The 15,562-nt window shown below is 38.6% G+C and overlaps 1 protein-coding gene across 9 annotated transcripts in view; it reads right to left on the bottom strand.

Annotated features, from left to right (window-relative positions):
• Positions 1-3,762: 3,762 nt before the first annotated feature.
• Positions 3,763-15,562, bottom strand: part of LOC126753306 (uncharacterized) — a 110,081-nt gene continuing 98,281 nt past the window's right edge. For 4 of the 9 annotated variants that reach the window (XM_050464651.1, XM_050464654.1, XM_050464656.1 and 1 more), the window contains 2 exons: positions 12,439-12,938; positions 3,763-10,715 (listed from right to left, as the gene is read on the bottom strand). In XM_050464651.1, the coding sequence (XP_050320608.1) occupies positions 8,420-9,094 (675 nt within the window). In that variant the 5' untranslated portion in view covers positions 9,095-10,715; positions 12,439-12,938 and the 3' untranslated portion in view covers positions 3,763-8,419. The remainder of the gene's footprint in view (positions 10,716-12,438; positions 12,939-15,562) is intronic. The other 5 variants (XM_050464659.1, XM_050464652.1, XM_050464660.1 and 2 more) reach the window with 3 other exon arrangements.

Genomic DNA, 15,562 nt, shown 5'->3' with positions numbered 1-15,562 from the left:
ATCTGGTATTGAAGGTTTCAAGTCACACTAAAAGAGAATGGATAGCATGCGATCCACCAGCGGTAGTTGCAACATCTACTCACCGGATCAAAAATGGCTAAAGCAGACGGAAGCCTTTGGATCAAGAAAGCGCCTGGGTTCGCTAAATACGTAGGAAACAACATAAAGAAGGTCTTTATATACGTTGATAGCCAGTAAGGCTATAATCTCACACAGATTTATCTCAGGGAATGTCCTTAGAAGTGAGCGATCTACTACCCGTAGATGTAGTGGCTGCCGGAAAGTGGCTGCATACATTTTGGGTTTCTAAAAGGGAAAATCGGGAAACGAAATGGCTGATGAGATTGCCAAAAGTATGAACCATCTGTCTACCGAACCAGTACAGGAAATGCGTAAGTTGCTTAATACGATACATAATGAAATTTCCGAAATGGCTGAGATATGGATCAGTGAGAGATGGAATGCTTTAAGGGAACACAGAATCGTCGAGATTATGTGCAAGTCCTCGAAGAAAACACGCATGTAGTCTACTCTCGAAAGGACTGCAGGACGGTCAAAAGTTACAGACATTTCATGCGAATCAGGCATTTCTAATGACGATACATATAGAAGATGCAAGGAAGTGAGTAAAAAATAGGGACTGGAACTCCTGCATCTGTCCACCTTTGTCCAGGACTTGTATTATCTTAGATTAGATCTAGGAGATTTGCAGTTCAAAGGACTTGATGAACTGGTAAAAATAGATATCAAATCGCTCTTAAAGTTCGCATAAAGCGTTGACATCGCGTATGACGACTTAGCTGTTCTATACGAGTAGTGCTATACATGATTTATCATATCGACATCATAGTCATATAGGAGCTGTCTCAAGTTTTTGACCCATTTTATATTAGGTATATGGGGGCTAAGGGAAGTATTGGTCCGATTCAGCACGTTTTTGAGATACCATGTAGGGAAGGATTATCCCTTAATTTCCATTATAAGTCTCACAGATTGACCGACTTTTTCGTTCAAAAGTCAACTATAGGTACCGGGGTCTAAATATTCGGTATCTGGGGCTTTATTCGTGCAAAGTTGTGTCTTGTTCCATCGATTACTTCTCGATTTCTGTACTGGAAAGTGGAAGAATCAGGAGGAATTTAAAATTGTGCTATATGGGAAGTAGGCGTGGTTGTAAACCGATTTCGCCCATTTTCGTCTTGTGTTAAAGGAATATGAATATAGAATAATATATACCACTTTCCAAATTTGTGTTGAAATCGGTTGGTAGGTGAATTTCGTTGTTGTAGCTTTATTAGTTTAGGAGATATGTGCATTAAACTTATCTATCTTCCTTAGTAGCAACTGGTTGCAAGAGTCTAAAAATAACAGAGAAAGAATGTTCCTTTGAATGTAGACCAGTGCATTTTACTGGCAAACAAAATATTTAAAATTTGTAATTTTTATAATGGGTTGTCAAAAAAGTCTTGCGGTATTTTTATTGAATTTTTTTTTTTTTTTTTAAATTGAAATGAATTTTTGATGACTCATGCCCAGCTCTTGACCGATGCTACGGCTGCTACTATGTCGGTCTCTTTCGACCAATTCAGCGATTTTATCGCAATTTTCGACGACAGACCTGCCGGAGCGTGGCGCATCTTCGACCACCTCTACACCAGAACGAAAACGTTGAAACCATCGTTGTGCGGTGGAAATGGAAACTGTATCGGGTCCATAAACTGCACAAATTTTATTGGCGGCTTGAAATGCATTTTTGCCTTTATCGTAGTAGTACTGTAAAATATACCGTATTTTCTCTTTATTTTGCTCCATGTTTGCGACGCTATAACTCACGAACGACATAAAAGAAACGACAATCAATCAAACGCGTGAAATGAGCTTTCCAAAAAGGTATAGCACGACCCGATGCGACGAATAAAACTAGAACTACGCGCTTTCAGCGCCAACTAGCGAAAATACCGCAAGACTTTTTTGACAACCTGTTATCTCTGGCCACACCTAACCCCATTGCAAAAACTATAATAAAAAAAGTTTGAAAAATCTCAACAAAAATGAAACCACTCTTTTATTTTCAACAATAAAATAACCAAATTTATTAAAATATAATTTTCCAAAACGCAAGTAGTATAGCCCTTTGACAATATAAATTACATTATTATGTGTGTGTGTGCGTTTTTGTTTGCAGCAAAAGTTGACATTTTTCAGAATAATAGCTTTATGTTAAAAATAAGTAATACAAAACTTAAAATACTGGTTCTGGTAAAATTTTACATATAGTATAAGCATATCGTCACCTAAAATGCAAAATAACGGAACATCACTTTTCATAAGTTAACAGACGAAGGAAAAACGATATAATAGAAACCACTCATATTGAAAAAATTTGAGTTCTGGCTATAAAATGGTTATATATTGGTTATATCTGTCAGCGGAAACCGAAATTTTTATTTTACATACATAGTATATCTAATATAATACATAGCATATCTAACATAATACATAGTATATCTAATATAATACATAGTACATCTAATATAATATATAATTTTTTTGATGATACTTTTTTTTTTTGCATTTTAGGTGCCGATATACCCTTACACTCGTGGCCACACAAACCTTACCACTAAAAATTTCCAAGTGTTGTGTATATATATTTGACAACACTTTATAGCGGCACTTTTTGCGGTATAGAAATTTTTTATTTAGAAATAAGTTAGTGACATGTTATATATCAAAAATATTAAAAATTGAAAACAAAACACATTCAACTATAGACAAAATCATTTGAAAGTTAGTGAGCTTTACAAAATGAGCTCGAAATGTAAGCGACTGACATGCGCTGAAAAAATTAAATTTTTTATTTTTTTTAAATTTAATTTCATTTACATTATATTTGAAATTAATATTTTATTTTATTGAAACACGATGTTTAGTCGCTGGATCACTTTAAAAACAATAAAATCGGCCGCTATTAGACGTAATAAATTAAAAAATATAATTATAATTAGATAATATAATTAAGTTTAGTTGTGCTTACCAAAATTAAAAAAAAAAAAAACAAGAAAAAACGTTAACTTCGGCTACACCGAAGCTAATATACCCTTCACAGGTGCATTTCTTTTAGTAACTATTTGTTCAGTTTGTATGGAAGCTATATGCTATAGTAATCCGATCTGAAAAATTTTGTCGGAGATTATATTGTGGCCTTAGAAAATAATCTGTACCAAATTTGGTGAAGATACATTGACAAATATGAAAGTTTTCCATACAAGAACTTGATTCCGATCGTTCAGTTTATATGGCAGCTATATGCTATAGTGTTCCGATATCGGCCGTTCCGACAAATAAGCAGCTTCTTGAAGAGAAAATTACGTTTGCAAAATTTCAAAACGATATCTTAAAAACTGAGGGACTAGTTCGTATATATACAGACGGACGGACATGGTTAAATCGACTCAGCTCAACATACTGATCATTTATATATATACTTTATAGGGTCCCCGACGCTTCTTTCTGGGTGTTACAAACATCTTGACAAAATTAATATACCCTGTTCAGGGTATAAAAAAAATTTAAAAAAATCTCAAACGAACGAAAAAGACCAAACAAAATTTTTAAGAGGGTATAGTGGTAAGGTTTGCGTGGCCACGAGTGTATTTCTATTTTGCCTCTGATTTTATGTATATTTGTTTGACTTTTTATTTTAGAAAGTTGCCATTAATATATTAAATATTATTTTTTTATTATCGTGATAATAATTAATTATAGTTTTGTATTAAATTATTTGTAGCGGCATTAAAGGCGGTAACTGGCTAGTCTAAAGTTTGCAGGAAACCATGTTCGTTCTCATGACTTTTGGGTCTACGTAACCGGAAGTGAGCCGGATTTTTATACGTCCAAAGACTGTAAACTCGGCAGCATTTCTCAAAATTATTTTAGGAACGATTTCTGCCTTGTTATATATAAGAGCAAAAGGAATTCGTGTTTTCGGCTTGTCGAGGCAGTTGCATTCAGTTCGTAAAAGATGTTCGCTGGATTAAATAGCTTCTGGTAATAGTCCTATGGAGTATCGGGCCAAGTGCAGAAGTTCAGGCAAGTGAGGAAAGTTCTCTAAACGCTATACCCTTGGGAGTGGCCAGAAACGTTTCTTTTACATATGGCTCAAGCGGCTCATGATTTCCGGTCTTAAACCAAGTATCCTCTGGGAAGCTAAAAAATATCCATTTGAAGGCGAGCTAAAGTCAGAAGGCGTAACATCCCTCTCCAGAGTTGTGCAATGGGTTTGGTGCCCGTCACGTAAAAAATGCTGCTAATGAAAGCATCAAAACAGCCTCGTATGAAGAATAAGTCGTCCTTAGTAGTTGCTTGCTGTTGTAAAGACAAAGTGTTAAAGTGCATGAATTTGTTCTAAAATGAAGCTGAAAAGTAATATTTCGATTAAGTGTTAAATTTCGAGGCGATTTCACAAGCGAAACTCTGAAAATATATAACTATTATGATTGTATATTAAATTGTCAATATGTTAATAATGCTGTCTGTCCTAAAAATTCCTAAAAAAAATTATTCATAATTTCTAGAAAAAACGCTGAAAAGAAAGTTATTTTAAATATTAGTGATTTTCGTGCTTTTCAGCAACAAAGAGGCCTTCCCGTAAAATCGCATGCTGCAAAGAAAAATAATAATCTTGTATACACATATGTACATACATGTATGTACATAAGTATGTGCCATTATCTGCTGAAAAGTAAGGATTTTTACTGTCATAAATACATATATATTATTAGTGTATGTGTTAGTGTAATGCTGTAAGGAAATTAAGCGTTAACAGTTCAATTGGCTGAAAAGCGAAAATTTTATTATTGTTATTGCTGAAATTGAAATGCTTTAAATGCTACAAAGTAACGGGAATTAGATTTTAATTAAGAAAAAAAGAAATTATATTAGGCAGGTGCAGGCGCCGCACATCCAGTACAATCCAATCTAAACCAATCCACCGGCAATCCAATCCAATTCGAACCAAACCAAATCAACAACGTTGACGACAGCAACAACAACTCTGCAAATAGACTTAAATACTCCGCTGGGGGCAGAAACGTGTAGCATGAAAGGCACACACATACTAACATAAAAACGTAAAACTAATAGTGTATATACTATATATAAAGACATATGTATGTATATAAGTATGTATGTAAGAATAAAAATAGAAAAGCGTGGAAATCGTACAGAGAATTGGCGGAAAATGGCCAACAACTGGCAAAGCTGCTGCTGCTGCTGCTGCCACCATTGGTAAACGTCACCAACTAGCGGCGCACTTGAATCATATACCCACAATTATATATGTGTGTGTATGTGTATGTAGTTAAAGCGTGCCAGTGGGTGGTGTTGGCTTGGTTGGGCCTACACGCTGCACACACAGACACATACGTGTAGCGCCACTGGGAATTTAGCACTGAGCTGCGCTAACTCAATACAAATATATATGTATACATTTTAAAGCAAGCACATTAGGGTGGGTGGGAAAAAATTTTTTTTCGCTTGGTACTCTGAAAAATAGTTTGACTATTTTAAGGCATGTTTTCTTATGAATTTTTTAACTCAGAAAAAAATGTCGTGATAGTTTTGCAGAAAAAAGTATCATGATAGTTTTGTTGAATTTTGTTTATTTTAAGGCACATTGTTTTCTGATGAATTTCTTAAGTCAGTGAAAAAAAATATCACGATAGTTTTCTTGAAAAAAAAATATCATGATAGTTTTGCTGAATTTTGATTATTTTAAAACATATAGGGTTTCACATAGTCTCATGAAGTTATGAGTTATAACGATCTGAAAACATAGCGTTCAGAGTTGTATTTGCGTAAACTTATTTTAGTATGCACTCCAACAACAATTTTTTTAAACTAGTATACACATTTATGATTTTATGACCCAAATATTTTTTCTTCTGAATTTTTAATTCAGTGAACAAAAATATCACGATAGTTTTCTTGACAAAAAAAATATCATGAAAGTTTTTTCGGAAATTTACTGCTTAACAAAAAAGGCTTTTTATGTCATGCCTTGCTTAGAGGTGTCTAAGCACCGAGTACCGAACGAAAAAAATTTTAGATTTTTTTTGACCCACCCTAATACACATCCGTTATATATGGTTATGACGGAAGCGTTTGGTTGTGCGGTGGCGGGGTCGCCGCCCTGGTGTTAAGAGAAAATGAAGTGGCCGTGCGGCGCAGTAGTTGTTGGTGGCACATCCTAGGGCTACTAAAAGGTGAGCGCCAGCACGGGTGGCAGGCAACGGTAGTCACTACGCCACTTCAACGCTCCGACCAACTGCAATTTTGCGGCGTAGCAGTGCAAATGGATTTGAAAATTGGGTTAATTGATGCTTAGAGGCACTGTTTGGCTGAATGGGACCGGGTTGCTGCTGCCGCTGCTGGTGATGGTGGCGCTATTGCTTTGAGGTAACGCTGAGAAGTCGGTTGCGGGTGCTTGCTGCGGCAAAGGAAATGGTATAAAATGCGGTAGTGTGACAGGGGCGCGCTAAAAATGCAGGTGTACAACGACAAAAGCGAAAAAAGATTGAGAAAAAAGGTAAAAAAAAAAACTGTGAAAACAACAAGAAATCAATGCGAATGGCAGCAACGCAAAGAAGTAGGAAAATAAATTGAAATGAAAATGAAAATGCCAAGTGTCGACGCAACAAAAACTATTAAAGTTCAGGCACTTGCGACACACACACACATAGTGATATAGTGATAATATAGGTAAGTATATATATGTATGTGTGTGCGTTGGGTAAAGGACATGATGACAAACGGTGCGACAATGATTCCCGGCAGCGCATAAGTGAATTGGCCACTGAACTTTGACGGCGTTTATACGCGTGTGACACACACACATACAAGCATATACCAAATAGCCAAATACATACATATGTACATATACAAGTATACAAAAGAATGTATGTCTCTGCACTTGTATGGTGCAGGCATTCACGTGGTTACCCCACTTTCGGGGCCGCTGTTGGCGTAAATGAATGATTGCTGAACAGGAAATTGTGCCTCAAGATGTAGTATATCAACCGGGGCAATGTTGAGGTGGTATATATTATATTACATAAAAAACCAAACTAGCAAGCTGAGATGTTTAAACAGTTGAAGCAATTAAAGGAATAATTTCAGCATTTTTTGGTAACGAAAACCAAGCCACAAAAGCGGTCAACGTGGCGTCGGCTTACAGGTCATCGTGCATATTCGACTTTATAAAGAGTCCAGTTCTCAACTAATGTAGAAATTTTAGACGTTTTCATAATAATATATTAAAAATTATTAACTTTTCTGCAACGAAGCTATACAAAATACAAAAGATTCCACACAAGAACTTAATTTTGATCATTCAGTTTGTATGGCAGCTATATGCTATAGTGATCCGATTTGAATAATTTCCTTGGAAATTGTACCACTGCCTTGGATAATAAGCCATGCCAAATTTCATGAAGATATCTCATCAAATACAAAATTTTTCCATATAAGGACTTGAGTTCGATCGGTCAGTTTGTATGGCAGCTATATGCTATAGTGGTATGATTTAAACAAAATTTTCTGGGACTGTAGCATTGCTTAGGATAACAATCTATGTCAAGTTTAGTAAAGATATTTGGACAAATAAACAAGTTTTTCATACAGGGACTTGAGTTCGATGGGTCAGCTTGTATAGCAACTATATGCTATAGTGATCCGATCCAAAAATTTGTAGCGGAGTTTGTAGCGTTGCTTTGGACAATAATCTGTGCCAAATTTCGTGGACATAAATTGACAAATAAACAAGTTTCCCATATAAGAACTAAATTTTGATAGGTGGGCTTGTATGACAGCTATAAGGTTAAGTGGTCCGAACTGAACAATTTGTTCGGAGATGGTAGCAGTGCCTTTGACAATAAACCACATCAAATTTCCAGAAGATATCTTGCCAAATAAAAAAGTTTCCCATACAAGAACTAAATTTTGATCGTTCAGTTTGTATGACAGCTATATGCTATAGTGTACCGATATCGGCGGTTCCGACAAATGAGCAGCTTCTTAGGGTGAAAAGAACGTATGTAAAATTTCAGATCGATATCTCGAAAACTGTGGGACCAGTGCCCGTGTATACAGACAGACAGACGGACAGACAGTTAGACAGATGGAAATGGCTAAATCAACTGAGCTCGTCACGCTGATGATTTGTAATATGTATACATATACATTATAGGGACTCCGATATTTTCTTCTGGTTGATAGTGTTATGGAGGGCAGACCCAAAAAACTTATAATTTAGGAGAAGAAGGAAAATGTATGGTTGGCAGCAGCAGCAAGTTTTGTACGATTTCTTGGCTTTATAAAATACCTAAGGACTACTATAAGATATGTGTATATAATTAAACTACACTACAAATAGTCTAATCATTGTAGAATACCCACCGGGACTACCCAAATCCGTGATGTTGGCATTGGCCGTGTCCACACCGACAGCAATGCCACGCACACTGGGCGCTGCTCGCAGCAACAGCAGCATGCATATCGTTAAGCTGAAGGCGCGACAAATGCTCAAACCGGCGGTCAACGCCACAGCAACGGACGAGCTTGAGGCCGCCGCACTGCAGTAAGCGCTCAACGCAGCATCGTGGCGTCGCCGTCGTCGGTGTAGTGTGGAACTGCATGCTTTGGACGCTGTCGCCGTTGTGGGTGCGGATGCGGGCGTTAATGACGTAACTGAATTACTACTGCGGCTGCTGCCGCAATGGTCTTCTAATCGCTGTGTGTCATCTTTGTTGCTGTTTTTACTGGAGCCCGAGTCGCTGCTGCTTTGCACGTCGTTGAGCGCTTTCGCTCTGCGATACTTCTTATAGCTGCTGCTGCTGCGCTGCTTGGACGCCAATGCGGACGACGCCGCACCATGCGCGCTGATCGTCGTGCTGGCTGCGGTTAGCCAACTGCAGTTGCAGTCGACGTCGCTGCCAATGCTGTGTGCGCTTTCGCAAATGTATTTGTTGTTACACTTGTTGTTGTTGTTGCTCTTGCTGCCGCTGCTGCTGCTGATGCTGGCGTAGCACATCATTTTCCATTGAATTTATGTGGCTCTGGCGTGGAGACAACAACAAGCGCGCTCTTGTGTTGTTGTTGTTGCTGTAGATGCTGCTGAGTTCGCTCTGCGGCGTCCACAAGCGTATTTCTTGTATGCTTTTTTAGCTGGCTTTTCTTTGTATTGCTGTTGTTTTTGTTGTTGTGCTGTTGAGTAAAATTTTGAGAGCAAGTCATCGTTTGCAGCGCGCAAGCTTTATTGAATTTTATTTGTTTTTACTAAAAATATTTTGCATATTTTTCAATATATTTTCACTGTTCATTTACATTTGATCTCTGCTGAGCTGCGCTGCGTTGCGCTGCTTGCGCTGGAAGGCGTCGCACCACACGGCGCGCTCGGCTAACAACTCGCGTACGCGCTCTGGAACAGCGGGTGGTATTGCCGTATTGCCGAGGCCAACCTACTGTTATGTTGTTATTAAACTCGGTGGGTTGGCGTATATGGGCGTGGCAGTGTGCGTCGAAATGCTTGCGCGTCTACTCGTTGCGTCGCTGGTTACGCGCTCGTATCGAGTCGGTGGCTTTTGTTTTTACACACTCGAACTGCTCCAACTGCTTGTAGGCTGGCCGCTTCGCTTTGTAAACAAACAACAACAACGCGCTCTTGATCTACTTGCAACAAAGTGTACTGTTTCGCTTTGTGCGCGACTCCTCCTACTCGTAAAGCTGTCAATTTACCGCTGCGTTGGGTTTGATGCGCGCGCTTGCGTTTTGTATCTTTCACTCACTGCTCAGTTGTCTCGACAGTTTAGATAGAAATTTATTACTTGTTTACAAATTCACTGAGCGCTAGGCGTGTTGTTGTTGTTGCGCGCTGTCTGCTGTCAATGCTGGGAACGTCGCTCCAATGTGCCTTCAATGTGTGACAAACTCAACTGGCGCACCAGCTGACTGACAGACTGACTGTCAGGGACTGCCTGCTTGTCTAACTGTAAGTGTGACGTCTGTGCTGCACTAAAAGCTTGATTGTCTGCACTTTATCAGACTGACTGACTGTCTGTCTAACTCTTCGCTCCGACTAAGCGCGTGTTCGACTGCGAAATTGCGACTCCTCGCTCGGCTGCGTGTGCGTGTGTGACACTGCCGGACGCCTTGTAAGTGTCTATCGAACGCACGCTGACAACTCGACTGACTGCCGTCCGTCCTGTCTGCGCTACGATTGTCAATAAGCATGCACTGCGCACACAGACAGTCTAATATCGCCGACTACAAATGTTAAACAAATCGTCGTTTATTAACGCATTTGCAGGGCAGCACAATCACTCAGGTCGGTTGCACTCGGTGTATTAGATGTTTTCAATTTGCTGCTTATTTGTTGTTGTTGTTATTTACTTTAGTTTACTGGCAACTTGCATACACGTTTAACTTTTTATTTATGTTTGTATATTTTCTTTAATTTTTTTTTTACGTTTTTTTGTATTTTTTTATCACTTTACTTTCAGTTTTGTTTTTGTTTTTTATTTACAATGTTCCACATGCATATTTAACTGTACAGCTGCCGCTGGAATTTGTCTTTGTGTTATTTTTTATTTTCATGTCTATTTATCAACGCCTTGCCACGCTGCACACTCAGCTCAATGGCACTTCGCTTTTTGGCACTGAAATATACAACAGTAAATTTGTATTCGGCTGGCTGCCTTTTCACATACACTGCGCGTCATCGGGTTAGCACTTTTCAGATTTAAATATTTTCTATCAAAACTAAAGTAGCCACAATCCTAAAGTTATTAGCGTTTATAAAGACTTTGAAATTTTGGGGATGGGGCTAGTTCCAACCATAGAGCCTATAAAGAAGACTCTATAAAAGATCTTTCAAGTAAATCGGTCCAGTAGAACCTGAGAAATCGTGGGTATCGTTCCGAAAAAGTCAGTTTTGAGAAAAACGCGTTTAAAGTTTCGCGTAAAGTCTTTTGTTGGATTAGTTTCGGCCGAACCAGTTTGAATGCCGAGTCAGAAAAATGCCTATATCTCCGAAAATAATTTGAATTTTGAAAAATCCTCTTGTACACATATTCTTGAATAGTTAAACTTTGAAAATATAAAAAAAAAAATCGATTTTTTTTTCTTTCCAGACCAGAATACCCCCTTAATTACTATGTCAAAATGAGCGGGATTTGTCAAACAGTTTATTTAAAAAAAGTGAAGAATATAGTGCTTGAAAATTGTCAGGCCAGTGTTAGAGAAATGGCAAAAGAGCTCGCATATCTCGCGAGTCCGTTTGAGTGATTTTGGTGGATGCTCGACTCGCCTCGATAAAGTTTTTTTTGACTCGCCCCGATAAATTTTTTTTTTTTTTAAAGAGTACCGTGAACAGGCCACTTTGAACATGCTTGATCGTGCGAATTCCGACGCCACATTCATGGAGAAGATTATAACTGCCATCAGACGTTTATGAGTTTCACATACAAAGAAACAACAGTCATCGGAATGAACTGGAAAAACGAGCCGAAACAAAAAAAAAAAAAAAAGAGAAAATAAGCCAAAGTCGCTCAAAAGCCAAGATAATGCTCTTTTTTTTGATATTCGTGGTTTGGTGCATCATGAATTTGTTCTGAAATTTGTCAATAATGAATTCTATTTGGCCGCATTGAGGCGTTTGCGTTAGAACATCCGTCGAAAACGGCGGGAATTGGAAAGTACAATTGCAGCTCGCAAGCACCACAATAGTAATACCGCAAGACTTTTGTGACAACCCATTATTTCAAACGTATCCGTAGTTCAAGACTTTGCGACATTATTCTAGATTAATAACTTTTGTTTGATTTCAGATTGCTCGGATATTGAAATCGTGAGTATGACTACGTGTTACTACTTTGGGAACCACCACTTTATCAGCTGCTAATTTTTGAAATTTTTACTTTTTACTAAATATCTACTAGAAAATTTCTACTTCAAAAATTAACTGAAATTCAGGCCTCTAAATTAGAATATCTGCTTAGCAACACCTAATCTAACTACTAGAAAATTGCAATTTAATTGCATGTGCTAACCTGATGACGCAAAAATGGAACACACTTTTCGTTTAAAAATAAAAAAAAAATAACAAAACCCATATAACGGTAGATTTTTAACGCTTGTTTTCTTGACCAGTAATTGCTCATACAATAGCTGCAAGTTAATAACAAAAAAATCAGCAGCAATTGTTTTAGGCTGATGAAGGTGTGCTAACCTGGTGACGCGCAGTGTATATAACTTTTGGTTTGTTTATAGCTACTGCATTTCGAGAATATATCACACACACACACATACACAAATAAAACTTGAAAAACAAATAAATATAAACACGACTGCGTTAGTGCAACGTGCAACGTATTTGCCTACACACGTATCGAATCGATTTCTTTGCCTGCCACACTTTTCAGTTGCCACTTCTGCTGCTGCACACTATTTCGCTTTTATTGCTGCTATCACGTTGATAAAAATTTCTTACGAAATTTATTCACGCTGATAAAGCGACACTCGTGCACGCTGCTTGCTGCCTTCCGGCGTCGCGCCGCGTCGCGTCTGCTGTTGCAAGCAATACGGTGCACACACGCAAAAGCGGGTGGTGAAAAAACTAAAACAATTTCGAGTGTAAGCAGTTGTGTCTGCACTTTTCGCGTCGGTTGCACGTCGCCTTGTTTGTCACTGGCAGCAACGGCAGCAGCCGCCACAAAAAACGGCAAATATTGTGAGCGGCTGTCGTTGCTGCAACATTCCAAAGCACTGCAATACGCTGGAGTCCGTCTTCGTATTGCGTTTGCCAAGTGTCAGCAGTATGTATGTGCAATTGTGTTGTTGTTGTTGTGTAACTTTGTTCCCTCAGTTTGGCCGTGTCGTATCTGTAATGTGAAAAAAGACAAGAAAAAAATATTAATGATTTATTTGCGCTGGCATTGATATATGCTAATGCTATTTGCCCCCACAAGAAATGTAAACGCACACAAGCACAGCAAGCTCACTCGCTTTTCCCAACACGCCCGAGCCGCAAAGGTGCGCAGCTGCACAGAGCCAAACCTTCAAGCATTCATATATTTTGACATAAGTACAAATATATTTACATACGCAATCAGTCGTAGACATTCCGTAAATACGCAAGCATACAGTGACAGTCACACAAATGGAGCCGACTGAAGTCGTGCTTATCAAAGGTAGGAACAAGAAAAAACGTTAACTTCGGCTGCACCGAAGCTATAATACTCTCGACGGGTGCACTTTTTATGGCATAAAAAGATATAGAGTACCTTTATCTTGATTTTGATCGGTCGTTTGTATGGCAGCGATATACATATAGTGGGCCGATATGAACAAATGATCCGGAGATTGTCGTGAGTCTTGGATGACTTGTTTTCCATACAAAGACAGCTTGATCAGTCAGTTTTTATGACTATAGTGGTCAAATATCGGTGGTTCCGATAGCCTTCTTGGGGAGAAAAGAACGTGTGGAAATTTTCAGATCAATATCCCAAAAACTGAGACAATAGTTCGCGTATATACAGACGGATGACCATATTTTAAGGGTCTCTGACGTTTCCTTTATAAAATGGTTACAAGCCTCCTGGTCAACATTGATGAACCTGGCCAGAGCAGACGCGCACTTCTAGACAAAGTAACCCAGTCTGTAGTTATGTACGCAGCTCTTAGATGGGGAATAGCCTTGCATCGAAGACGTGTACAAAAAAGGCGTAGTCAATAGTTTGATTAAGTAAAATCAGGGTCATCCGCGCCTTCCGGGCTAGAGCTTTAGGGGGTTACATGGGTTTACGGGTTTAAAAAAATAGTTTGGTTAAGTAAAATCAAGGTCCTCCGCGCCTTCCGGACTATGTCACATGATAACTGACCTTAGAGCTTAAGGGGTTACATGGGTTTACAGGTTTAAAAAAATCGTTTATTTGTATTGTCTTATTAAATAAAAACAAAACCTCTAGAATATTGTCCTGAATTTTCAAGTTGATCGGAGTAATAGTCTCGGAGATACGTCTTGAAAACTTGTGCGTTCGAGGCTAGCTAGGCTAAGTGCGCCGTCTTTGAACGCGTTATTCCCGAAACTGTGTTTTTGAAGACGATTGGCCAGATTTCTCGAGAACTACTCAACCGATCTTCATGTAATTTAACACCGATCTTTGAGATACAATTCTTAAAGACTTGAACAAAGGATTTTTTCTCGAATACAACTATTTAAAAAAAAGTTGCAAAATTTTCACTGAAATTTTAATTTTTTTGTAAAAATGTCTGCCAAGAATCCAATTTTCAGTTTTGATTTTTCCTTCGTCACTTTAAATGATCCTGTAAGAAGTTATCCTGCCAACGCGGGCTGAGGGAAGAGAAACAAACTAGTCTTAAAGAATGGCAGATGCGCTGGGATGAGGCTTCCAAAGGTAGATGGATATGACATAAGTTCATTTTTAGAAATGTGAAAGCGTGGGTAGAGAGTAAGCATGGTGAGTCCTTTGATTATATGACCCAATTTCGGGCTGGACATGGCTGCTTCAGAGCATACCTACAGAAATATTAGCATGGCGATCGGTCAGATTGCTGCTACTTCGTGCGTCCCTCAAGTCGGCACCTAACAACCAAAAGTTTTTGATTCTCCGACATTGCAGCAATGCGAAGCTTCGAGGACTTTAAAATACTTAGGGTCGTTTTCTCAATGTCTGGTTAGCAACCAGCTGTCAGTTAAGGTGCTGGTTCTGGGTACCGAAAGAAGCAGTCTCAGCTGGCCAATTTTGGAGTCTGGGAAAGAGAAAATAGTTTCTGGTTGGTTGTGCGGGTTGTGGGAATGTTAAATTCAGCTGCAACGATGCCGTAATACCCTTCACAGGTGCATTTATTTTAGCATAAAAAGATCTTTAGCTTGATTTTGATTGTTCAATTTGGATATATTGCCCTGGACGGTAATTTGTTTCAAATGTCGTAAGGATATCATGTCAAATAATAGGTTTTCAAAAAAGTCTTGCGGTATTTTCGCTAGTTGGTTAGCGCGTAGTTCTAGTTTTATTCGTCGCATCGGGTCATGCTATACCTTTTTGGAAATCTCATTTCACGCGCTAACACGTGTTTGATTGATTGTCGTTTCTTTTAAGTCGTTCGTGAGTTATAGCGTCGCAAACATGGAGCAAAATAAAGAAAAAATACGGCATATTTTACGGTACTACTACGATAAAGGCAAAAATGCATCTCAAGCCGCCAATAAAATTTGTGCAGTTTATGGACCCGATACAGTTTCCATTTCCACCGCACAACGATGGTTTCAACGTTTTCGTTCTGGTGTAGAGGTGGTCGAAGATGCGCCACGCTCCGGAAGGCCTGTCGTCGAAAATTGCGATAAAATCGCTGAATTGGTCGAAAGAGACCGGCATAGTAGCAGCCGTAGCATCGGTCAAGAGCTGGGCATGAGTCATCAAAAATTCATTTCAATTTCAATAAAAAAAAAAAAAATTCAATAAAAATACCGCAAGACTTTTTT

The sequence above is a fragment of the Bactrocera neohumeralis genome, chromosome 3 (assembly GCF_024586455.1).
Source record: "Bactrocera neohumeralis isolate Rockhampton chromosome 3, APGP_CSIRO_Bneo_wtdbg2-racon-allhic-juicebox.fasta_v2, whole genome shotgun sequence".
Classification (NCBI taxonomy): Eukaryota; Metazoa; Arthropoda; class Insecta; order Diptera; family Tephritidae; genus Bactrocera; species Bactrocera neohumeralis.
Note: the sequence above shows the minus strand (reverse complement) of the source record. Positions and strands in the feature narration are given on the sequence as shown.